The 25,829-nt window shown below is 46.7% G+C and overlaps 3 protein-coding genes across 4 annotated transcripts in view; all 3 read left to right on the top strand.

The window, feature by feature from the left end:
• LOC147638140 (uncharacterized) overlaps positions 1-25,829 on the top strand; it is a 101,415-nt gene that overhangs the window by 54,248 nt on the left and 21,338 nt on the right. For both annotated transcript variants that reach the window (XM_086798058.1, XM_086798057.1), the window contains one exon: positions 121-243. In XM_086798058.1, the coding sequence (XP_086654184.1) occupies positions 121-243 (123 nt within the window). The remainder of the gene's footprint in view (positions 1-120; positions 244-25,829) is intronic.
• LOC147638142 (uncharacterized) lies at positions 8,621-9,866 on the top strand. Its single transcript, XM_086796480.1, has one exon. It carries the CDS (start codon positions 8,706-8,708, stop codon positions 9,864-9,866), a length of 1,161 nt encoding a protein of 386 aa, XP_086652606.1. The 5' UTR covers positions 8,621-8,705.
• On the top strand, positions 9,764-11,552 carry LOC147638141 (uncharacterized). Its single transcript, XM_086798055.1, has 3 exons — positions 9,764-10,662; positions 10,768-10,929; positions 11,035-11,552. The coding sequence occupies exons 1-3, from the start codon at positions 10,291-10,293 to the stop codon at positions 11,455-11,457; spliced, it is 957 nt and encodes a 318-aa protein (XP_086654181.1). The 5' UTR covers positions 9,764-10,290; the 3' UTR covers positions 11,458-11,552.

Raw genomic sequence — 25,829 nt, 5'->3', positions numbered from 1 at the left:
GACACCTAAATATATTTAATAAAACTGTCCAAAAGAAAGATAGGCATGTGACAGTGAGCTGTTGCAACTTATTTTGATGTATTTTTATTAAAATGCTTTCTCATGACCTCTTCTATGCAGCCGATTTGATTCCTCCATTACTTTTGGTCTGCCTGATCAACAAACGCGTGAAGAGATAACAGCCCAGTATGCATGCCATCTCACATCATCTGAGTTGACTGCAGTTGCCACTGCCAGTGAGGGGTCAGTTGGCACAACCTTGAAGGCTCTGTGTTTCACTGTTTTTTCTGTGGCTGTTGAGATATTCTAGCATTCATAGCTTAATGTTTTTTCTTGTGATTGTTCAGATATTGTAGTATTCATTCCTCTATTTTGTGGAAATTTAGCTAACCGTCCCCTTCATATAGAATTGAGTGGGCTATTTTTGAATCCGAGTTTCGCCCATGGTTGAAATGTGTAAACTGAGTCATGCATTGGATTTAGGCATTGTTCGGAACAAAGGCATTTTCTGGGTTCTGATTGCATTATGATCTTAACAATAGTGGTAGTCTGGAGCTTACATAAGATTTTTTTCCCTCTTATTATTTTGAAAGTGTATTCTTTGATAGAGCATGGCGCAATATTTGGCTCCTTATGTAAGGATCCATATTACATGGGGAAGCTGTGTAGCCCTCTGATTTAGGACCCTAAATGTTCTGACAAATTTTGCCCTCTATGCTATTCATGGAACCGTTAATACCACCACCTTGCTAGAGATTCCTGTTAAACACGTCACTTGGAACAAGACCCAGCTTGGGAAATTATTCAGATTTTGAAGAGCTTGGAAAATTTTAGTGGCTAGATGTTCAGAGGCTATGGAGGGCAGACATATCATGGACATAGTCTTTTGTTTGTCTGGTGTGATACAGAAGAAGAAGAAGAAGAAGAGATTCTTCTGTTAGTCAAAAGAAAGGGTCTGCACAAGCGTCTACACAACACAGACAACCACCCTTTATAGAGGCAACAAGATACAGAAGGTCCCTCATGCAAGGTCTGAAAAACAAAAAAGAAAAGGGGGAGGCAGCCACATTGGGGGCTGTACTGCCAAAGAAGTGTGTTGTTCCTCTGAGTGAAGAAGAGACCCGGGCTCCAAGTGAGCAAGAAAGTCGTGCGGGGCTGTTGCATCCATCTGAGTCACTTGTGAGGCACTCCCACGCACCAAATGTAGTAGATAAACTCCGCCGTGGGGTGACGGATCCATCAATGGCTGTTGGGGTAAAGGCAATATGCCCACCCTTGTAGTGTGTACAAGCCCATAAGTTATAGTACATAGTACACTTAGTACTTTTAATGTACTAAGTGCACTATGTGTACTAGTGCAATATACATGTGTGATAGGGGAGTCACACACTCATATCATGAGTTGACTTATCCCCACAACTCTCTCTCTCTCTCTCCCTTCTTTCTCTGTGTATGTCTCCCACATGAAACCTAACCCTAATTAATTCTCCCATTCAACTGGTATCAGAGCCACGGTTGTGTCCGTGTGTGTGCGGGTGTGCGGAGTCGTCTTCATCGCGAAGAAGAAGAAGCTCGGCTATGGAGCCTTGAGCTTGGCACGAGCAGAAGAGATTGCTTGGAGCTTTCGGTGCTCAGCAAGGAGCACGTGCGCTGCAAGACAGTGAGAACTGTCGTACAGCTGTGGGTGAAGCGAAGGCTTTTACGACTTGACACGAGCCGGCAAGGACCGTGCGGTGAACGTGTAGCAAAAACACCCGTAGCGCGAAGGGCAGGCAGGCGAGCGAAGAAGAAAGGCAGCGGCGCTTCACCAGGCGCTTCACCAGCACGCGCAGTTGAGGAGTCTACGCCGTGCGTCGCCGACTCGATAGTGGCGCGCCAGGAAGGGGCCACGTAAGCCGGGCGCTGCTCAAGTGGCCACGTAAGCCAAGTGCGCTGCCTGTTCCAAAGGCGTGACATCGTATGCTCACGGGCGCTGTTTTGGGAGGCTGCAGACGGTTGCAGAACACCATTGTGTTGGACAGCGCTGCTTCTCACTCCCGCAAGGACTGCTCTGCAGGGAGACATTGTGCAAGCAATGCTCTCGTGAGCATGTATGCCTAATGTGGTGCTGCTTCAATAGCCGCACGGGCTGTTGCAAAGGAGTCCTTCATCTGCACTAATTTTGCAGCAGCATCAGCAAACCCCCCTTTCCTGCAACAAAAAATCAAAAAATTACCTGAGGTATTTGCTTCAATTTTTTGGAATTTGCATGTCCAATTTGCAATTGAGCAGGTACAATCATCAATTGAGCGGGTCAGGTGCCGAATTGCTCAATTTTTTGAGCAAAATTGGCAAAATTGGGTGACATTGGTCACAATCAGGATCAATTTGCAGGAAATTGGATGTCAAAATTTGGGGCTTTTGATGTATTTGTGCAATTGGGCATTCATACATGCTGTATGATGTGAGAAATCGCACATTCGGGCAAAATTGCAGCAAATTGCAGTGCAAATCAATGGGCTTTTGTGCTGATTGGGTTGATTTGCATGCAGGCACTCGCATTTGATGCTTTGGGCAATGTGTTGATGCCTGTCAAGCATTCAATGTGCCTGTAAATCAAAGGGCTTTTATGTACTGGATGTATATGTGGCCAGGGGGAAGCACTGTGAAGACTCTGGATGCCTTCATGTGCCTCAATGTACCATGTATGATCAGCAATTGATCTTAAATCAAGGGGCTTTTCAAGATTTTATGCTTGTTGAGCTTGGCAAAGCAGCAGGCAAGACATTTATGCCTTGAATCCTCAAAAATCAGCTTGCAGTCAAGGGGCTTTTGCCCAATTTCTGTTCGGGACTGTTGTATGCAGTGGTCGGTACTGTAAAAGTCTGATTCTCACTCATTTGGACAGCCAGGAGAGCATTTATTGCTACTGTACCTGCTGGTACAGATTTGGTACAACTTTGTGCAAGTTTTGGCATGGCTGGACACTGATTTGAGTGAGGAAAAGGTTCATTTTCAGTTGCTGTACTTGCCGGGACAGGTTTGGTACATCAATGGTGAGCACTTAGTACTGCTGTACAGTACTTTGGAAGGGGAACAGAGCACATTTAAGGTGTTGTCCTAAATCTGCAGCAACCAGATTTTGGTGTTTTCATCACATACAGTGGGAGTAGAGTTGCATTTGTGCTTCCGCAGTGGGAGATAAACTTTGGGAGAACAACTGTGAGCACTTTGTGTGCTTTTGGTGCAGTGTTTGCACATTTTGCAGGGAGTCAGGCATTGACAGGTTGCATATTGCTATGGCAACCACAAGTGAGAGCTCTTCATTGCTTCACATCAAGAAGCTTGAAGGCTCACATAACTATGATATTTGGCAAACCCAGTGCTATAATGTGTTGCTCCAGAAAAAGCAGCACAAGCCTATCAAAGAAAGGGGTGTAAAGCCCGCTTCTCTTACTGCTGAAGAGTGGGAAGATATGGATGAGCTGGCAAGATCCACCATCATGTTGTCTGTGTCAGACACTTTACTTTTCAGCATTCGTGAAGAGAAGACAGCTTGGGGAATGTGGCAGAGATTGCAGGACTTGTATGCCCAGCAAAGTGCTTCAAGCAAAGTGTATTGGTTGAAGAAACTCATAGGTCTTCAGATGAAGGAAGGGGCGTCTATGACAGCCCATCTAAATGAGTTTAATGGTATTGTCAGCCAAGTTATAAATCAAAAGTTGGCAATGGACGATGAGTTCAAAGCCACCTTTCTCTTATGCACTTTGCCAGAGAGTTGGGACACATTCAGGACAGCCACTAGTAATTCGAATGCTATGCTGTCATATGCAGATGTTGAGGGTACTCTTCTTTAAGAAGAGATGAACAGGAAGAACAATTCTGTTGGAAAGTCCAATGCAATGAATGCACGTGGGAGATCCCAGCAAAGGGGTAAAAGCCAAGAACGAGGAAGGAGCAAGTCTCGCTCCAAAAAGGACTTGGAATGCCATTATTGTGGCAAGAAGGGACACATCAAAAAGCAATGCTACAAATGGAAAAATGATCAAAAGGAAAAGGGAAAAGGCAAAGACAAAGACAAAGATGAAGCCAAAGATGTAAAGCCAAAGGGCAAAAGTGGAGTCAAGATTGAAGAAATCAATGTGTCACATGCAGGTGACAGTGAGGATGAGGTCCTATTCACGTCTTCACTTGATGCCCATTCACTTCTTACAGGAGATGGTCATGGTATGCACTCATGGATCATTGATTCAGGTGCCTCTTTTCATGTCACAGGTTGTAGAGACTTGTTTGTCAGGTATACTGCTGGCAATGAAGGAGTGGTTTATTTGGGTGACAACCATGCATGCAAGATTCTTGGCAGAGGTGATGTGAGGCTTGTGTTTTCAGATGGCTCACAGCTTATGCTCCATGATGTCAGGCATGTGCCTGAGATCAAGAAGAACCTGCTTTCTACTGGACAGCTTGATGATGCTGATTATGTTACCACATTTGGTCGTGGAAAGTGGAAGATTAGTAAGGGCTCACTGGTTGTTGCCAGAGGCTCTAAGGTGGACACTCTTTACTTCATGCATGCAGGTGGTTGTCACCATGCTAATGTAAATGCAACCGAGGTGCCGGAAATCTCTATGTGGCATAGCCGGTTGGGACACATGAGTGTCAAGGGAATGGAGCAATTGTCTCGTTTGGGTTACTTGCCTTCTCTAAAGTTTTCAAGTTTTCAGTTTTGTGAGCATTGTATATATGGCAGGCAACTCCAGTGCCCCCACAAGAAAGCTCTTGGACAGAAAGATGCTCAGTTAGAGCTTGTGCATACAGATGTATGTGAGATGCCTCAGCTTTCTTTGGGAGGGGCAAAATATTGTGTGTCATTTATTGATGATGCCACACGCAAGGTGTGGGTTTATCCTCTTCGTTTGAAGAGTGATATATTCTCAGTGTTTCAGAAGTTTGTTGCTCATGTTGAGAATCAAACTGGCAAAACATTGAAGGCTTTGCGTTCCGACAATGGTGGAGAGTATATGTCCAAACAGTTTCAGGACTTTTGTGATGCTAAAGGCATCAAGAGGGAGCTCTCTACTCCTTATGATCCTCCACAAAACGGGACAGCAGAGAGGATGAACAGGACCATTCAGGAGAAGGTCCGTTCTATGTTGTCACATGCTGCGTTACCTCATGGTTTTTGGGCTGAAGCTGTTATGACAACCGTTCATCTTATAAACAGGTCACCTAACACGAGGCTTGGTGGGAAAGTGCCAGAGGAAGTATGGACAGGGAAGCCTTCGTCATACAAGCACTTGAGAGTGTTTGGTTGCGTTGCGTACGTGCACATACGCAGGGAAATGCGCACCAAACTTGATCCTAAGTCTCACAAATGCATATTCCTAGGATATGGTGACAAAGGTGAAATGGGGTATAGACTTTGGGATCCTGTGAATAGAAAGATTATACGCAGCAATGATGTCATTTTTGATGAAACATGCATGTATAAGGAGCCTGCAAGGCAACAGGAGCCTGGCAGAGTCATCTTTGATGATGATGGACATCATGGACAACAACCAAGGGCTGTAAATCAGCCATTACAGCAGCAAAACCAGCCCTTAAATGGTGCTGAAAATGGTCCAAATGGACAGCCAGACATGGCAGAAGATATCCCTATGGATATACCACAGTTAGAGGAGATACCGGGCATGATTTTTCAGCCTTATGGCATGGAATAGGAGCCACCAATAGGTGATATACAGGCTGGACAGCAACCTGCAAATGATGGTCATTGGGTACGGAGGTCCACAAGACCCTCCAGAGCCCCTGACAGGTTTGTTCCAGGGGTTGACTACTTGATGCTCACTGACTGTGGGGAGCCCTCATGTTATAAGGAGGCTTTACAGAGGGCAGACAAGGCTCTTTGGGAGCGTGCCATGAAGTCAGAGATGGATTCTTTGCACAAAAATGGAAATGGAAGTTGGTGCATTTGCCTGCAGGCAAGAAGGTTTTGCCATGCAAGTGGGTTTACAGGCGCAAAGTTGCACCTGATGCAAAGCCAAGATACAAAGCCAGGTTAGTGGCTAAGGGCTTCAAGCAGGAATATGGTGTGGACTTTGATGAGATCTTCTCTCCAGTGGTCAAAATGACCACACTTAGAGCTGTATTAGCTTTGGTTGCTCATGATGATTTGGACTTGATTTAGATGGATGTGAAGACTGCTTTTCTTCACGGTGATCTCCATGAGGAGATATATATGCAACAGCCAGAGGATTATGCAGTAAGTGGAAAGGAGAAGCTTGTATGCAAGCTGAAAAAGAGTCTTTATGGGCTCAAACAGGCACCAAGGGAATGGTATCATAAATTTGATACATTCATGAAATCCCAGAATTTCAGGAGAAGTGACATAGATCACTGTTTATACACCAAGAAAGCTTTGGATGGCAGTCTATTGATCCTCATCTTGTATGTTGATGATATGTTGATTGCTGGGAAATCTCGTAAAGAGATGGATGCCTTGAAAAAGAGGTTGCATCAAACCTTTGATATGAAGGATTTGGGTGATGCAAATCACATTTTGGGTATGTGGATACTTCGGGACAGAAATCAGCATGTGTTGTATTTGTCTCAGAAGGAATACATTGGCAAAGTCTTGCAGAGGTTCAATATGGACGGGGGGAAGAAGACTAGTACTCCTTTGCCTCCATATGTGAAACTCAGTGCTATGGACAGCCCACAGTCAGATAATGGCAGGGCTGATATGGCCAAGATTCCGTATGCTTGAGCTTGTGGCAGTCTCATGTATGCCATGGTTGCTACTAGGCCGGACATTGCATTTGCAGTGGGAGTGGTTTCTAGATACATGGCCAACCCTGGCAAGAAGCATTGGGAAGCAATGAAAGGTGTCATGAGATACCTGAAGGGCACACAGGATATGTGCATTTGCTTTGGCAAACAGGATGCATTAGTGCATGGTTACATGGATTCAGATTATGCCGGTCATCCAGATAACCGGAAGTCTACTACCGGTTATGTGTTTACATTCACAGGAGGTGCTGTGTCATGGATATCCAGGATGCAGAAGTGCACAGCCTTATCTACTACAGAGGCCGAGTATATTGCAGCCACAAAGGCTTGCAAGGAGGCATTATGGCTATCTCGGTTAGTGGTTGATTTGGGTTATACAAGGGATATTCCATTGTTGCATTGTGACAGTCAGAGTGCCATCCAATTGGCAAAGAACCCTGTCTTTCATGCAAAGACGAAGCATGTGGATGTGAAGTATCACTTCATCAGAGAGGTGATAGAGAACAAGCAAATTCAGCTTGTTAAGATTCATACGGATGACAACCCGGCTGATCTATTGACAAAGAGTTTGCCTCCGGAGTGGTTTGCTCATTGCAGACACTTGATGGGCATTGGATGAGGCCAGTTTCAGCCTTGATATGGCCTTGTATATTATCATGTACATGCTGATTTTTCTTTTCCTTTACTTAAGGGCACTTTGCCTTTAAGTGGGAGGTTGTTGGGGTAAAGGCAATATGCCCACCCTTGTAGTGTGTACAAGCCCATAAGTTATAGTACTTAGTACACTTAGTACTTTTAATGTACTAAGTGCACTATGTGTACTAGTGCAATATACATGTGTGATAGGGGAGTCACACACTCATATCATGAGTTGACTTATCCCCACAACTCTCTCTCTCTCTCCCTTCTTTCTCTGTGTATGTCTCCCACATGAAACCTAACCCTAATTAATTCTCCCATTCAATGGCCTCATTGCATCTGGCTTGCCATATGCGCCTAGTGGCGATGCTATTGATGAGCTCCCACCTCTTGCTCACATGGGTCGCTGGGGTCCATTGGGGCACCAGGATCGAGGAGGCAGGGATGGTAGAAATCTGAAAGTGTGTGAGCTGAAGAGCAAGACATGTGTCATGCTCATAAAGTAGAGCCGTGCCCACCTTCGTGGCCCAAGCAGAGAGTGCTGGAATCAGAGGTAAACAAATGAAGAATCCTCCACGAGATCTGTTGCACACTCAGGCTATCCCAAAGGCAGCAGCGATGCGACTACTAGAGGGCACCACAACAGTTGTACGTAGCTGGATCACCTGCAATAGCTAACCATGTGCCTTCGATGAGCTTGTAACCTTCCTGGACGGAAGCTCTCCCAAAGTTCATGCCAAAAATCTGTGAGAAAGCTTGGAAAGAGGTCTTGAGCTCTTCAATGCATGGCGGCAACAACAGGAGTTCCATCAATGTCTTGTAACAGGATATAGTGGCTCAGCTTGCCGGTGTACTGAAAGGAAGAAACTCCAAGGGTCTCTATGTCACTAGTTGGGCATTCTCTACGGTTCCGGACCTACAGACAGGTTCCATAGTGTGGACATGACATCTCGTGGTAGGGGACTTACGTCTATGCTAAGGGTTAGTGGAGTGCAAGGCTGATTCCGTACGTACGTACGGATCCGTACAGTACGGCACAGCCGTACGGTACGGTACGGTACAGTACCGTACTGTACGGATCCGTACGGTTTTTTTAAAATAAAAAAATAAAAATAAGTGGCGTGGCGTGGCGAAACGTGTGTGGCGACCATGCGCTTGCGGATAAGCGACCAGATTTTGGGCATTAAGCGACTAAAGTTTGGATCCATGTGAATACTTGCACAATCGTGTGTACCTGCAAAACTCTGCAGAGTAGCTTCTTCGCTCTTCTTCGCTCTCTCTCACGCCCAGGCTTCATCATGCCGCGCAAGACTAACCCGAACTGGGCAATCCACACCAATGTCCTGAGGGTTGTTAACACCCCTTCTCAGCAAGGGTCAGGTACTCGGCTATGGGCATGCAAGTATTGCGGGGAGCAGTACACTAGCACCATAACTCGCGTCATCAAGCACATGACAGGTATCGGGTGCACCAATCAATGTGGTCCATGTGATAAAATACCACAAGCTGTGAGGGACCAATTGATTGCGGAGAATTGTCCTGCAATGGGTGGTGCAAGCAGTGTTAGAGGTGGTGAAAGTACGCAAGATGCTCTCCATGATGCTTTTATTGGAGATGTTACAGGTTCAGGTATAGTAGATGAGGGTGAAAGTCTTTCGGCTTCAGCCCAATCCACCACAGGCAGGAAGAGGGCACGTATTGCTGATGATGAGGACCTCCTGCCACAAGATGCGAGAGGTACAGGGGAGGCATCAAAGCAATCCACTCTGCGTTCTTGTATCTCATCACAAGCTTGGGTAAAAGAGCGGCAAAGGGTGGCAGAAATGGAGATTTGTCGCACTCTTATTGAGTGTAATATATCCTTCAATGTGTTAAGGACAGACCAATGGAAAAGAATGGTGAAAGCAATTGCGCAGGTAGGGCCTACTGAGACATGGACAGGTCTTCAGTATACGAAGATGCGTACATCCATGTTGGATGAGCAGAAGGCCTTGATAGACAAGGCGCTCACACCTGTGAAAGCAGGTTGGCAGGAGTTTGGATGCACTATTATTTCAGATGGGTGGGCAGACATTCGCAAGAGGCACATAATCAATATCCTTGTGTCATCTTGCTTGGGCACCTATTTCTTGCGTGCCGTGGATGCAGGGAGAGCAGGCGACAGGATCACAGGGGAGTTCATTTATGGCCACATTCGACAGGCTATCCTTGAGGTTGGGGAGGACAATGTTGTGCAGGTGGTGACCGACAACGCCTCTAACTGCAAGGCAATGGGTCAAATGGTCGAGGCAGAGTTTCCACATATAGTGTGGACTCCATGTGCTGCCCATTGTCTTGATTTACTTAATGGAAGACATTGGGAAGCTTGTTTGGGTGCAGCCCATTGTTGCAGATGCTGTAAAGATCACCACCTTCTTCCGCAAGAAGCATCAGGCTCTTGCCATCTTTCGGAGCCATAGCCCTTTGGATATGGTGAGACCATCCAAGACTAGGTTTGCCTACATGTTCTTGGTCTTGGATAGGCTCTACAAGATAAGAGATTCACTATCATCAACAGTTGTGGATCCAAGGTGGAGACAGATGCATAATTCAGAGGATGAGCGTACAAAATACTTGCAGAGGCGGATCCTGGATGATGATTTTTGGCAGCAAGTTCATAGCCTTTCAGTTGCACTTAAGCCCGTGTATGTCCTTCTCCGACTTACAGACATGGAGGGCTCAACTTTGGGGCTGGTCTTTCATTTGTTTATGCAAATGAAAGACCATGTTGCTCAGTGCTCCATGATGACTGCTCAACGGTAAGCAATAGTTCTAATTTCTTCCTCTTTCTTTGATTTTTATGACTTCTCGATTCTCGATTCTCTTAGCACTATAACCTAAGACATGTATGTTCAATCTCTCATTTTCAGCCGAGGTGAGATCCTAGACATTGTAGACAAACGGTGGACATTCATGAGCCGTCCCATCCATGCAATGGCTGCCATGCTCCATCCTCTCTACAGGTCGCCAGAGCTATGGAAAAATAATGCTTTGAGCATGAAGCAGTCAGAGTATGTGGGAAGGATGTTCTCAGAGGAGGAGCAACTTCAGATTGATAGAGAGTTCACCACTTACATGAGTGGTATTGGTGCTTCATTTGCGAGACCTGTGTCATTGAGGAAGGAAGCCATGAAATTCCCTTTGACATGGTGGCACTCTTATGGAAGGGTTGGTCTTCCAAACCTTTCACGAGTTGCTCTTCGTGTTCTATCTCAGGTAACTTGTAATTAATCTCTAAAGTATACTCTTCGGAAATGAAGATTGATGTTTTAGCATTGAAAGATTTACAAATTTGCTCGCATTGCACTCATTTTTGCACAGGATTGCTCAGCTGGAGCATGTGAGCGGAACTGGAGCTCATACTCCCTTATACACACTAAGATTCGGAATCGCCTTAGTACTTCTCAATTAGAGAAGTTGGTGTATTGCAGAGCTAACATGAGGCTCGTGCGAAGCTACCATGCTTTGGGGTCACCGAAGCAGGTATACATTGAAATTTGGACTCAATAAGAACTTAGAAGTAGAAATTTTTTTGTAGTTCAATGGATGTCCATTGTCCAATATGCAATTTGTGGCATGTTTAAACAGGTTGATCCAACACTACTCAAAATGGTAGATGAACCCAGCCCGGAGCTTGTGGATCGGCAGATTAGAGATGAGCAAGAGGAGATTTTGAGAGCTTTACATAGAGAGCTTGAGAGCGTGGATCGTTGTGTGACCCGCTCACGTGCACGATCTCTCAGCATTCCTCTACGCCCGGCAGCTCCAAATCCAGGCTCTGTGAGACGAGAGAGCATTTGCAGGGGAAAGCTTCCAGTTCGTCGCACCCAGCAGAGGCGTGCAAATGAGGCTGTCGAACTCATTCACACTCAGATTCCCGAGGCACATGATGAGGATGCACTGGAGCTTGTTGCTACTGAGCCAGAGTTCGATGAAGAGGGCAATGGTATCAATGATGGAGGCATGCTCTCTTCAGAAGACTCATCATCTTCATCTGATGATGAGATTTGAGACTCTTGCGTCTAGACTCTAGAGTCTAGACAACTGTGTAGTGTTTCATTGTTTTGCTTTTTGCACTTGTGGACCAGGACATGTGCTGGCAGCTGTAGACAGGATATTTGTACTCTCTTTTATTATCTATGACTTTCATGGTTCTTGCTTATATCACTATGACTGTTTAATGTTAACATGAGGTATTGTGTAATGGACTTGGTAACTGATAATTGATTTAAACTTTAAGTAATGAGGTTCAGTCTCTTTATTTTAAGTATTTTGGTTGCTATGTCTACAAAATATTCAGGTTTCTAGGACTGTTTACAAATGGTACGTACTGTTTACGTACCTTAAAATTTGTTCCGTACAGAAGTACGTTCCGTACGTATTGATAGCGTACCGTACACTACGTACCTTACCACCTTGGTGGAGTGGCACCTCATGGAAGGGAACTAATGTCTACACCAGGTGCTAGGCTGGAATGAGAGGCTGGGGATTTTGGTCCACGCCAGATTGACCAATACATTCTTATGCATGGCATACTTCCATGCCTAGAACTATTTTCGCGTGAAATGTTTTACTGTCTGCAAGATCTGTGTGTCTAGTTTACGGGTAGGGGACGCGCTCTCGTGAATCATGCATGTGAATCTGTATTCTGACCCCGTTTGTGGGTTGTAGACAGGTGGTAGGTATGACCTCATTTGTGGGCTGTAGACAGGTGGTAGGTGTGACCCTAAACTCTTTGTTTAAGCTTATTTGTGTTTAAGCTCATTGTGTTGCTTTGCAGGTCCACACTTCATTAAAGTATAGCCAAACAACTTATGAGTTCGGGCACTTATTGGATGGCAGCCGGCCAAACTCTCATAAATCTGGCACTCTGTTAAATGAAAGAGCGTGGACAGCTTATTGGGCCCCCTCTCCACTTATGGGAGAGGTATGGCTCCTATTGAGGTGGTCCAATGGCCTCCCCTTACACATATGGAAAGGCTTGTCCTCTACCTCCCTTCAAGGGAAACTGGTGCCTGCTTCATGAGGAGGAAAAAGAAGGCAATTTTCAGCATAACCAGTCCACACACATACTTTTTGGCATGGTTTCTTGCTTCTCCAACTCTTGGATCAGCTGGCAAATGAGTGCTACGTTGCTGTCCAGCCCTTGGGAGTCCTTTTCAGCTGCTATCTCTTGGATATGTACCTATTGAAATTGCTTTGGAGCATTTCTATCGCTGACAATTTGATCAAAAGCTGATTTTTCTCTCAAAATCAGAAAATTCAGCAATAAGAGATTCTTCAAATTATCTTCACCTACTCTACATCTCTATGTGCTTGACCATTAAGGTCTTCTATGACTCGGCCTGACACCACACACATGCTTGTGTATGGATGCCAGTGGAGCATAGCTGCTTGTGGCAAGACACCTGGGATTGGGGAGTGAGGTTCTTTTTTTTTTTCCGAGAAAAGATCCTTTCATTAGTTATGTAAAAAAAAACGCCCGTAGGGCTACAAAAGAGATCTCTCCTGCTCCTAACAGAGAGAAGAGCAGTGAATACATCATGGCAGCCCGGGAGACTCTCCCTAGGTGCTGCAAAATACAAGCATCAGTCTAAAGAACTGAGCGGCTAAATCATACAATAGGGGGGGGGGGAGAGCCAAACAGGAGGCCTGTAGTGCCAACGGGGGGATCCCGTGTGTAGGGTGTAGAATGGGCCGCAGCGCCAAGTGGTGTGAAAGGCCTGGCGCCGTAAGATCGCCTCATCCGAGTCTCCCCGGATGCGGTCGTACTGTCCTCGCAGGGTGTGGATCAACTCCTGCCAAATCCCCCGAACAGTCTCTGCTGGTGGCTCTAATCTCCCCTCAAAGGCCGTAAAGCACCGGGCCCTCCAGGTGAACCAGATGGTAAGGCTGCTGAGGAGCTCCCATCGTAAATCCCTCTCCTGTGTCCAGCTGGCGGACGAGAAATCCGGCGCCGGAACCAGGCGAGGCTGGCCCCTAATAAATCTGATGGCCTGACTGCCCTGCTCCATCTCATAGCCCATAGCAGGCCCTGACGAAGTCGACCAAGCTGCGGCACCCCACGTAAACATACCCTCTGGAGAGAGGGGGGCCAGAATACGCAGCATCCGCAGCCAAATCTGCTGTGCCTGAGGGCAGTCCCAAAGGCAATGTCTCTGTGTCTCCATAGGGTGGCCGCATCGGACGCAGGCCGCCGGAAGACCGCTGTAAACAAGCCAAGTGCCAACTGCTGAGCCCCTGTGGGCGACCAGCCACTGAAAAGCCGAGATCCTACGGGCCTGTCGACTAGCCCAGAGCCGAGCCCAAAAATCCTCCAGGAACTCCTGTGATAGTCCCTGCAATCGCCAATGCCCCGCTGCCGCTGGAGAAACCGTCCTCCTCGCCGTCAAAATATGTCGTCCCAGCCGAACAGTATACTGGAAAAAGGTGATCTCTGTGGCCTCAAGGGATGCATAAGGATCATGCCACTCGTACTCCCCGGGGTCCCACTGTAGCCGGGCCAAGGGACGCGCTGCATATGCCCATATGCGCCAATCCGGGAGCACGTCTGCAGGGTCGGGGTCAATATGCCACTTCCGAGAAGCGGCAGCCACTACCCGAATCCTCTGAAAGGTGCACTCTGCAACCAAAGGCGACTCCACCTCCACTCTCTGGAGTCTGCCCTCATCCTGAATCTCATAATAGAGGCATCTGCCATCCTCAGTGCTAGCTCTGACAGCAATCAGGATCTCCAACTGTGTAAAGGCTCCCATCCACCGTGGGGCCACTGGCTCGAGAGGTGTGAACCACTCCTCTGTAAGTGCCTCCTGAATATCATCCCTCATAATCAACCCCCCTCTGAAGTGACTCAGCCTCTCCACCTGGGTCTCCTCTGGTAGACTGCAGAAAGCCTGCCAGTCTCCAAAACTACGAGCTGGGCCTGCCGCTAAAGGTCCCCAGGCTAGACGAGGCCGAGAACTCAGCATATGACCCTGCTCTGTACGAACCGCTGGGCTCCAGATGAGCGGCTGCCTGGCCCGCTCCTCAACACAAGAAGGAGGCCGCTGAGAGAGCCCCGGTCTCAGCAGCTCCCAAGCTCTCAGGATACTCAAAGCAAATCTGTCCTCCCATCCTCTACTGAGGCCTGTCCTCCTCATCTCTATGAAGATCCAGCGAATCTCTGGTGCCCAAGTACCCCCTGCAGGAGGCGCCCGGGCCTGCAGTCGCTGCAAGAGGAGCTCTTTCCAAGGCTCAGCGCCTGGAAGCAACCCCCGAACAATAAGCTTCCCCAATAGGGCTCTACTCTGATCGACTGGATCTATAATGCCCAAACCGCCCTGAGCCAGCGGAAGTGTAATAACTGCCCATGCAACCTTTGCCCGAGCTGGCTGACCGTCCCGCCCAGACCACAGAAAGTTCCTGATCAGCCTCTGTACCTGGCTGATGCAAGAGCTCGAGAAAATCCAGCAGGACGTAATGTACCACATAGTCGCTAACAGCACCTGATTTGCCACCACCACCCTCCCAGCCAAGGATAGTCGAGCTGTACTCCAATACAATAGCTTCTTCCGAATGCTCAGAAGAAGCGGGGCAATCTGCTGCTCAGGTGACAAATCGAGGCCAATCTGGCATCCCAAATACCGCACTGCTGTGCCTGGAGGAATCCATCTAAAACCGGGGTCCGGGCTCCATGCCGGAGTGGGAGCACTACTGATCCAAAAGGCCACTGTCTTGCGCCAATTGATCAATGCTCCCGAAGCTGCACTAAAAACCTGGAGCGACTGCTCTGCCCGAATAAGATTGGCCTCTTGGCCATGCAAAAATAAGCCCGTGTCGTCAGCAAACTCAGCATCAAGCAAGTCCTCCCCCCGGACTGGGAGCTGGAGTCCTCTCAAACCAACCTCCTCTGCCGTCAAATACATACTCATAGCCTCCGCAAAGAAGAGAAAAAGGAAAGGGGCGAGAGGACACCCCTGACGGACTGATCTGGTCAGCTCAAAACTCGGCCCCCGACCTCCTGCAATCAGCACCTGGCTGCGAGCTGTGGAATATAAAGCTGCCACCCCTCTGATCCATCCTGGCTCAAAGCCCAGGCGTAGCATAGTGCCCTCTAAGAATCCCCAGTCAACTCTATCGTATGCCTTCTCAAAATCGAGAAGCATCACGACCAAGTCCTCGCCAAGAAACCTGGCTCGGGCCGTCGCCTCCCAGAAAGTAAAGATGTTGTCAAGGATACTGCGCTCCTTGACAAATCCTGTCTGAGTAGCATGAATCAACTCCCCCAGGAAGGGCTGGATCCTCAAACTCAAGGCCTTTGCTAAGACCTTGTATACAGTATTGAGGATCGTAATAGGCCTCCAGTGCCGAATGTCATCCGATACTCCCTCCCCCTTGGGGATAAGATAGATCAAGCCCTCTGAAAAGCTCTGCGGCATCACCCCAGTGTCCAAAACATGCTGAAAGCCCCTGCGGAGGCCTGGCCCCAAAAGGTCCCAATAGCGCATAAAAAAGGCCGGCGTCAGTCCGTCCTCCCCTGGGCAACTATGTCGCGGCAGGACCCTCAAGGCCTCGGCAAGCTCAATCTCTGACAGAGGCGCACCTAGAACTGTGCGCATATGGTCTGTGACCCTCCTCTGCACATGGGCCCACACAGTCTGTCTGCATACATCTCGATCCTTAGTGGCAGGCTCCGCTGAAAGCAGGTCACTATAAAAAGCAGTGGCAATGGCTCTGATCTCCCCGAGCTCAGTAGCTATCGATCCATCCGGTCTACCAAGCTGGCGAACTCCTGCTCGCGCATGACGGGGTCCAGTGATCTCAAAAAACTCCCCAGTCACTCTATCACCAAGCTGCGTCCACTGAGAGGCCTGACGACGATAGTAAAACTCATGTCTCTGCTCCTCTACCTCTCTAACCTCCTGGCGTGCCTGGCACAGCTGGGACGCCACCCACTCACATGCAGGCTGCTGCTCCTGAAGGCGCTGTAGCGAAGCAAGGCTGCGTCTCAGCCATTGCTCCCGCTCGCGAATCTCTCCCAGTCGTGTCAAAGCTGCAGCATGTAGAAAAGAGCTAAGATCAATGAGTCCCTGGGCACACTGGCCCGCTGCATCCTGGTCAGAGCACTGACTATCATGCCAGATCCTCTCAATGTCCTCAGCGAGACTGGGATCTGCAAGTACCCTCTCTGGGATCCTCAACTGCAAGCTGGGCTCCCGTGTCCCCTCCTCCAATGTCAATATAACTGGCGCATGATCTGAAAATGAGGTGCCAGCAAGAATGCCGACGGAGCCCCCTCGCTCCCCTAACCAATCGCCCACATAAAAGCGATCAAGCCGAGATAGATTAGTCCCTCCCTGCCGGCGATCCGACCGAGAGAAACTAAGACTGTCCTGAGACCGGGAGAAAGCCCCATGCTGCCATGCATCTGTGATCCTCAGTGACATGCAAAACCGGTCCCAAGCTGCAAGCTCCGTGCCATGCACTGTAACATGACTGCCTCCCACCCTATCTGCCGGGTCCTCGAGCATGTTGAAGTCTCCCCCAACACACCAATGTGCGGCCTCTGGCAATGCATCTGCAACCTGAGTCCAAAACTCGGCTCTGGCACTAGCATGATTGGGCGCATAGATGTTGAGCACACCCAATAGCTCATCATGCATCCTCAGAATGACATACTGTGCTCTACCAGGCCCTCGATCCACAATGGCCTGCCGCCATACATCTGCAATAACCATGCATACTCCTCCCTGTCCACCCAAAGGACCAAACCCTGCAGACCAAAAAGTGTCCCATCTACCAGGCATCACCGAACCATATCTCCGGATCCTGCTCTCACCCAAATGGTGCTCCTGCATCATCAGAATGTCAATGCTGCCACCAACCAGGCATCTCTGAAGCTCCTGCCTCAAGCAACCTCGATAGCGTATAAAGTGTGCTCCGCCAAGGCCCTGTACATTCCATGAGATGATCCTCATGGATGCCCTGCTGAGGTGGATGCTGTCTCAGCCGTACGGCGGGCCTTCGCAAGCGGCTTGGATGGAGAGTAGTCCCCATCCGAACGGCTGCGAGTCTGCCCACCCGGTGTACTACAAGAATCCCGGATCAGGCGCCAGTGGCTGTGGCCCATGGCGACTGCCTCCTGCTCTGATAGAGAAACCTCGTGTATACTCACATAGCCAGGGTCGCGCGCCAAGTCTGCCACTATACGCACGACCAAATGCCGAATCCCTGAGGTATCCACACTCCCGGGATCCAAGAAAAAGTGAGCCGACTCCCAAAGTCGGCCTATCACATCAGACAACTACGTGAGAAAGATGCCCAATTGAAGAGTTTGCATGAAGATCCAAAAGTTAAGTAAGTATTGGATGCACAAAGGCATTCAGCTTTTGTGAATGATGCATTGGAAATTGTTGCACTAGAATTGGGTGTCAAACCAAGAGCGATGGCACCATAGTAACATAAAAACCCGTTTTGACCTCTCGAAACGGCACGAAACATTTCTAGCACGAAACGTTTCGAAACAAAACGAAACCTGCCCATCGAAACGGTGTTTCGCCCAAATGTAAAGTGAGATCAAAAAAACGGGCGAGAGGTTTTTTTTTTTGCAAATGCGATTTTTGTCGTCATTTCTGTCCTTGTTTGCTGCCCATTTGCCAATTGACGCATCCGACACTTCTTCTCGGCCGCAACCTGTTACTCTGCCTCTTCTTCTTGTCCACTCCTCCTTTCGCTCCTTCTCCTCCATGCCTCCTCTTCCTCTTCCCTTTTCCTCTTTCTCTCTTCTCCTCCACGGTCCACCCCTCCTCTTCCCTCCTCCTCTTTCTCTCCTTTTCTTCTCACCTCCTTCCCTTTTCTTCTCACCTCCCTCTTCCCTTCCAACTTGTTTCTTTCCTCCTCTCTCTCCCCTTTTCTTGCCCAAATTTTGAAAATACCAAAAAACTTACTCCCAAAATCATGAATTTTATACCCACTAGTTTCAAAACATGCATCTTCATCTTTCTGTTGGCTATGTTATAAATTTGGTATGTGTATATAAGAAGTGTCATTTCGAAACCTTTGTGTTTCGTCCAAAACAGACGAAACAAAACCTTTGAAACGACGAAACGGACGAAACGTTTCATGTTACTATGGATGGCACTTTCTGTTCTCATTGATCAAGGTGATGTGGTGGAAGGAAAAGAGGGTGAGCTTATGTTCAAAAAGCCACCTCATCCAAACCCTCTTGGAGCCGCTTTCACAAAGCTGAAATCTGCAATTCAACAAGAGAGGGAAGAGGTGATAGTAACCTCTCGCCATGCCTCTACTACACATGGAACCCCATCCCACAGCCACAGGCATGCTTCTTCATTTTTAGGTACACATGGCAAGGAACTGACTCATGTTTCGGTTCCTACAAGGAAGGAATTGGACCGTTACATTCCTCTTATAGATAATGGCAAAAGGAGAGCCAAAATTGGTGAGGAGGATGTTCATCATAGCAAGAGGGCCAAAGAGTTCAAGGTAGGAGACAAATCTATAAAATTTGAGAACTACCATGGCGAGTATGACTCTACCAAAGCTTTATCTTTCATCTCCCAGTTTGAGATTGCTTTTCATGAGAGAGATCTCGTTCACGGAGGGATCAAAGCTTAGACATGTTGACATATATATGAAGGGGACTGTAGCACATTGGTGGTTGCTAAGAAGCTTTTTGGTAGCACCATTGCTACATGGGCTGAATTCAAAAGCAAATTTTATGCTCAGTTTCTACCTCCCAATTTTGCGAAAAACATACACAAAAAGTGGGATTGGTTGGGTCGGAAGGAAGGAGAATCAATCACTTTTTATGTATCAAACTTTTGGAAGGTACTATTGGAAGTTATTCCCTTTATTAAGATAGATAAAGAGGAAAAGAAGAGGAAGTTTTAGTCGGGTTGCAACCCATCTTTCAAAATCTACCCCAATCAAACTCTACAATAACTCATAAATTCAGCTTCAGCCTCTTAAGCAACTCAATATCAAATGGGTGCAATCAAAGATTGACCTAAGCATGGGAAAAGGGAAGGACAAAGCTGGTTTTAGCATTAAAAAAGGTGGACATCCACCAAAAAGGGGCTTCAAGCATGCCAAAAGTGTTCCGAAAGCTGAAAATGTACAAGAGAAGAAGCCGAAGCACTTATTGGTTATCTCAACAGCAAAGGGCGCAATACATGCGAAAGGGCAAATGCTTTAAATGTGGTAGTAAAGACCACATATCGCGTCAAAGCAGATGAGCTTGAAGTGCATGTGAGCATGGTGCCCCATGTGTAAGGCAATACAGGACATGCAAGCAAGGATAGAGTAGTATGCAAAGCATGGGGCAACTAAAAGATCAGCCCACCTTATTCATGTTTGATGACTGCTCTATTGACAACTTCATCTCCACCCAAATGGCTTCCACCTTGGGGATTTAAGTGGGAGACATGGGACCCGAAATATATGCATGTTCAGATTTGGTTAAGAAGGATGTGAAGATCACTCCTCTCATCGGAAAGCTGCAAATTCACATCTAGGGTTATCTCGATCATGAGAACTTCCTTATTGCACCTCTTAATGGATGTGATGTATTGCTTGGTAAACCATGGTATGCTCGCCTCGAACTCCGCAAGAATTACAAGACAAACAAACTCTCTTTTATGTACAAAGGCCGAGAGCATCTTATATATGCAAGGGAATCGGGTGATACTATCCTCGTATCTCATGTACAAATCAATAAAGCAATGAAAAAGAGTGTCTAGTATGTGATGATGTGGAACATAGCAATGTGCATGTAGATTCTCTTACTCGTGATAGGCTGAATTTTTCTGAGTGAGTATAGAGATTGTTTTGCCAATGCATTGCCGAGTAAAATGCCTCCTTTACGGCCATAGGATCACTGTATTGATTTGGTGCCGGGCATAGTTGTCATGGTACAAAAATATGACACCATACAGTATGATACCGTACGGAAATTTTCGGTACGATGTGAAAATTTGGGATAACTTACGATAAAATATGGTTTTTTTTAACACTTACAAACTATGGAGCTTCAAGCTTGAATGTGAGGGAAGGTTGGGGGGGGCGCACTTTAAAGGAGTTGCTCAAGAGCTCAAGTCTATAGCCAAGGCAAGCAAAAAAAAAAAAAAAACGGTTGAAAAATAGTAAGAAAACCAGACAAAAACAAGCAAAAAAGGAGCAAAAATGGCACTTTTGCAAATGATCGAAACTGTGCCCAATGATCATATCGTACCGTGGGAACCGTACACTACGAATTGGTTCGTACTGGTACGAGAAACAACCATGGTGCCAAGTGATTCACCTCCTAATAGGCTAGCGTATCGTGTGAGTGCTTACCAACCACAAGCGATTATGAAGCAAGTTGGTGAACTCTTAGAGAAAGGTTTAGTGCGACCAAGTTCTTCACCTGTTCTTCTTGTACAGAAAGATGATTCATTTTAGCATGTGCATGGATTATAAGGCACTTAATAAGATAACCATCAAGAATTGGTTTCCCTATTCCGAGGATTGATAATATCTTGAGACTTGGACAAATTGGATGGTTCGTCACGTTTTAGTCATGTTGAGCTCAAGAGTGGTTACCATCATGTGAGAGTGATGCTTGAGGATGTACACAAGATAGCCTTTTGCACATCTTTTGGTCTCTATGAGTATTTGGTTATGCCATTCGGTCTCACAAATGCTCCGGCTACCTTTAACCAAATGATGGACTGAATTTTCAAAAATCATAGAGCATTTACAAGCGTCTTTTTCAATGACATTTTGGTATTTTCGAAGAATGAGGAACAACGTAAGACGCACTTGAAAGTTGTCGTTGATTGAATGGAGGAAACATAAGCTTATAATTAATGGCAAAAAGAGTGGATTTTCTCTCGGAGATTCACTATCTTGGACAAATAGTATCAAAAGATGGAGTGCGAGTGGACACTGGATCCTACAAAGATCCAAGCCATTAAGGATTGGTTAGAACTTAAATCCATACATGAAGTTTGTAGTTTCCTTGGTTTATGCTCATATTACAAGAGGTTCATATCTCATTTTACAATGATTTCCTCGCCATTGCATGAACTTACCAAGAAAAGGGCTATGTTTAAATGGTCAAAGTCTGAGATTGATGCTTTTCTTAAGCTCAAGAGTGCCATTACATCGGGACCAGTTTTGGTGATTCCTGATTTACAAAAGACATTCAGTGTTGAATGTGATGCATGTGGCAGTTGCATAGGAGTTGTCCTAAATCACGGAGGACATGCTGTTGCATATGAAAGTAGAAAGTTGCATGATGCTGAGCTTTCTCTTGGCATCTATGAGAAAGAACTATTGGCTGTAATTCATGCTCTTCTAGTATGGAAACACTACTTATTGGAAGCTGAATTTACAGTCAAGACCGATTACCAAAGTTTGCGGTATTTTCTGATGTAAACCAAGCTTTTAGAGAAGCATATGAGAATGGCCAATTTCCTCTCTATGTTTCATTTTCAAATTTTGCACACAGCTGGCAAGAAGAATGTGGTCGTAAATGCTTTATCAAGAAAACCATAAGTGGGAGTAATTTCAGTTGTTTCACATCAGGACTTATCTGAGATGTGAGATGTGTATCATTTGGATGGTGAATTTGCAGATATATAGGTTGGTTTGATGGTTGGTCATGCACATGCCTCATATGTAGTGAAAGATGGCTATCTTATGAAAGAATGTTGCCTATGTGTAGTTGCAAAAACGAAAAGTTTTGGATGAATGCCATGCTTCTCCTTATGCAAGACATGGAGGAATTTTTCCTCCCACTCAAATGATTGAGAGGCATTTCTTTTGGCTAGGCATGAGAAGATATGCTTGTATCACCTGTAAAAAGGTGAAATTCGATAGGCAAAAAGCTCCCAGTTTGCTTCAACCTTTGCCATTTCCGAATCAGCCATGGATTTGCCTTGTACATAATATGACAATGATGCAATATGGACTATTGTAGACAAGTTTAGCAAGCAAGCTCACTTCTTGCCTATTAGAAAGACCATAAAAGCTAAGTACATGGTCAGAATCTTTATCTCATAGGTGTTTAAGCATCATGGAATGCCCAAATCAATTGTTGGGGATAGAGATCCCAGGACGAGTCTCTTTTGGAGAGCTCTTTTTGACAATATGGGCACTAAGCTGAATTTTTCATTAGCTTATTATCCTCAAACTGAGGGACAAAGTGAAGTTGCAAATTCAGCCATGTTAGGTATGTTTAAATGTTGTGTGGCCGATCAGAAAAGTTCTTGCCACTTGTGGAATTTGCATATAACAACACAATGTGTGCTTCTACAAGAAAGGCCCCATTTGAGATCATGTATGGCAAAGTGGTATTGCCACCCATTCTTCGTACAAAGGATGAGATCTTTGCCGCCGATGACTTTGTCAGGGACCTTGATATTGCCTTTGCACAGGTGCGGATAGTCATTGAGTGTTCTTAAGAGAAGCATAAAAAGGCTACAGATACATCAAAGAAAATGATTGGATATTGCTGAAATTCGAGAAAACCAAGACTTAGAAAGAGGCCCGGAAAAGAGGGGATGTGTCCTAAGCTACTATGGACCATTCAAAGTCATTGAGTAGATCAATGAAGTGGCTTTTCGGTTGGCTTTGCCGAATTATTGGAGGATACACAATGCATTTCATGTAAGCCTCGTGCGCAAATATGTGGGATCGGATCCTAGAGAGCCGGTTATGGAAGATCCACCTGAAGTGGATGAGCTGTAAGACGTGTTACAGCCAGAGTAGATTGTGTTTCACAATGAGTGTAAGCTTGCAAGTGGCAAACTTCAAAGATAGTACCTTGTGTGAAGTTCAAGAATTATTCACCCATGGATGCTAAATGTGTGGATGAGGTATACTTCCAGGAGTATTCATAGTTCCTAGAAGCATACTAGAAAGCTTTTCAGTTGCGGTCAACTGTTTAGAAGCCAGGGGGGATGTCACTAGTTGGGCATTCTCTACGTTTCCGGACCTATGGACAGGTTCCGTAGTGTGGACATGACACCTCGTGGTAGGGGACTTACGTCTACGCGCCAAGGATCGTGTGGACTAGCACCTCATGGTAGGGGACTGATGTCTACACTAGAGGCCAGCAGGCTAAATATGAGAGGCGAGGGATTTTGGTCCGTGGCCATTTCCAAATTACATGGCCTGGGGATGTAATGTCTACTCTCGGAATGACCACCTGCTCTACAAGCTGAATGAAAGGGAGATACACCAATACATTCTTATGCATGGCATACTTGCATGCTTGGAATTATTTTCCCGTGCAATGATTTACTGCCTACAAGATTAGTGTGTCTATTTTATGGGCAAGGGACGCCCTCTCGTGAACCGTGCACGTGAATCTGTATTCTAGCCTCGTTTGTGGGCTGTAGTAAGATGGTAGGTGTGACCCTAAACTCTTTGTTTAACCTGTATGGATGCTAGTGGACCGTAGCTGCTTGTGGCAAGACAATAGGGATTGGGGAGTGAGGTTCTTTGTGACAAAAGCTTTGGAATCAACCCCGACTTTGACAAAACATGTTTGCAAAATGATTTCATTGCATGGATGTCATTGGAAATCTGACTAGTCATTGTGCCATTGTTGCGGAAACCAAGGATTCTCACTTGCTATGGACGGGCTTGATAGTCCTCTGAGAGTGTTATGCTTTGTGTGTGTGTTGGGAGGGGGTGGGGGGAGGGGTGTTTGCTGCTCATGGATATGGAAGATCACATCCCAAGTGGGCCACCCTTCAATTCAATTCGATTCTGGCCCTCTAATGCTTTAGAAGGCATTTTCTTGAAATCTATCCTAGCTGACGAAACGATATATTTTAAATAATGAAGAAGAAATCACTCTTTCTCATGCCTCTTGCAAGCCCCCCGAAGGAGTCCTTTCCATGCTCAAGGCGACATTATCCTCTGCGGCTCGTTCTCTACCCTTAAGTGAAAGCTTCTGCGTCCCTTAATACCCGCGGGGAAAGGCAAGCCGGGAGAAAGAGGCAACCTAGATTGGACCAGGTGGGGAGGCTACGGGAGTGAGTCATTCTTAAAGAACTATCTCTAGTGAGGGCATGCCCATCCAGGTAAAAACCACGAAGACTTGCTAGACTCGGATCTTGAACATGGCAATCTGATCTGGAGAACTGTAAGCTGGCAGAGGAGTGACTAAACTTTGCACCCTGGAAAAAGCAGCTTCTCAGACAGTCACCTTGCGGTTGCGTCTTCAGGTGCCGCCCAGACCACAGATGCTTCAGGAGGGCTTGTATTGGATACCAAAAGGTGCTCAGGTCCGCTACCTTCACAGCACATGGGCTTAGGCCTCTCTCTCTCTCTCTCTCTCTCTCTCTCTCTCTCTCTCTCTCTCTCTCTCGCTCGCTTGCTCCGTGTCCAGGACACGCTGAGACCAGCCCAATTCCAGAAGCCCTCCTAATGTAGAGGAGGAAACACTGGAACAGTGATTTGGTGTAGAGGAAAGACTGGAACAGTGCTTGGTATGGAATGATTTGGTTCAGGTCACCTCACATATCTTGGGGGCACTTGGATCTGGCCTGGCCCAGTCCTTCAGTTCCTGGCTTCACTTCTATCAGATTCCCTTTGTGAACCATTGACAACGCCTAGCTGGGTTGTGAAGTTGTGATCTCTCGACATCCGTTCTCCCATCCCAGACGAGTGGCCTCCACCTGGGTAGCGCTAGCGCTTTTCACCATGCACGGCATCCCCCCTATGAATCTTCAAGACTCCAAAAAACCACCCTGTTCTTTGTGAGGAGGATATCCAAGAGCCCCTACAGCGTGGGCAAGTCATTGGGTTTCAGGACAGCTTTTGATGGATCAATCCCTCTCCCTTCAAAGTTGCTGACAATCCTTAGTTGTGGAAGAATCACCTATGGCCGGTTTGCAGTGGGACCTTGATGAATGGTACTGTAGAAGAGTAAGGGTCGTGCAAAGGCACTATAAAAGTTGTAACAATTATGAGAAATCTGGTATTACCCAAACTCACTTAGCTAAAATAAGAGTTTTGGGCACCCAAGTTTGAATAAGGGCTAGTTATACGTAAGGCATTTTCTCATCCGTTGCTGACATGGTCGATGTGGTGCATTAGAGCCCAAGGAGACGATTCTAACAGCGAACCATTATGACCATTTTATCGCATGATGTCCCCATGCAGCTGAAAGAGGATATCATGAGACATGGGCATGCAACAAAGCCTGCAGACACGGTACTGGAGAAAAACAGATCACCATCTCCATCGGAACAGAGAACCACTGCCAAGAGGGGTATCTAGGCCGGAAAGGATTAGGCACAGCGGGGGGTGACTGCTGCACCTTGGGGAACCAGCTAGGGCAGACAGGGAGGAGGGGTTAGAGGGAGTGACCCCTGGCACTCTATCCGGAG

Source organism: Cibotium barometz, chromosome 5 (genome assembly GCF_041138505.1).
Source record: "Cibotium barometz isolate CiBa-2024 chromosome 5, ASM4113850v1, whole genome shotgun sequence".
Lineage (NCBI taxonomy): Eukaryota > Viridiplantae > Streptophyta > Polypodiopsida > Cyatheales > Cibotiaceae > Cibotium > Cibotium barometz.
The sequence above is the reverse complement of the archived record's forward strand: the minus strand, read 5'-3'. Positions and strand labels throughout refer to the sequence as shown.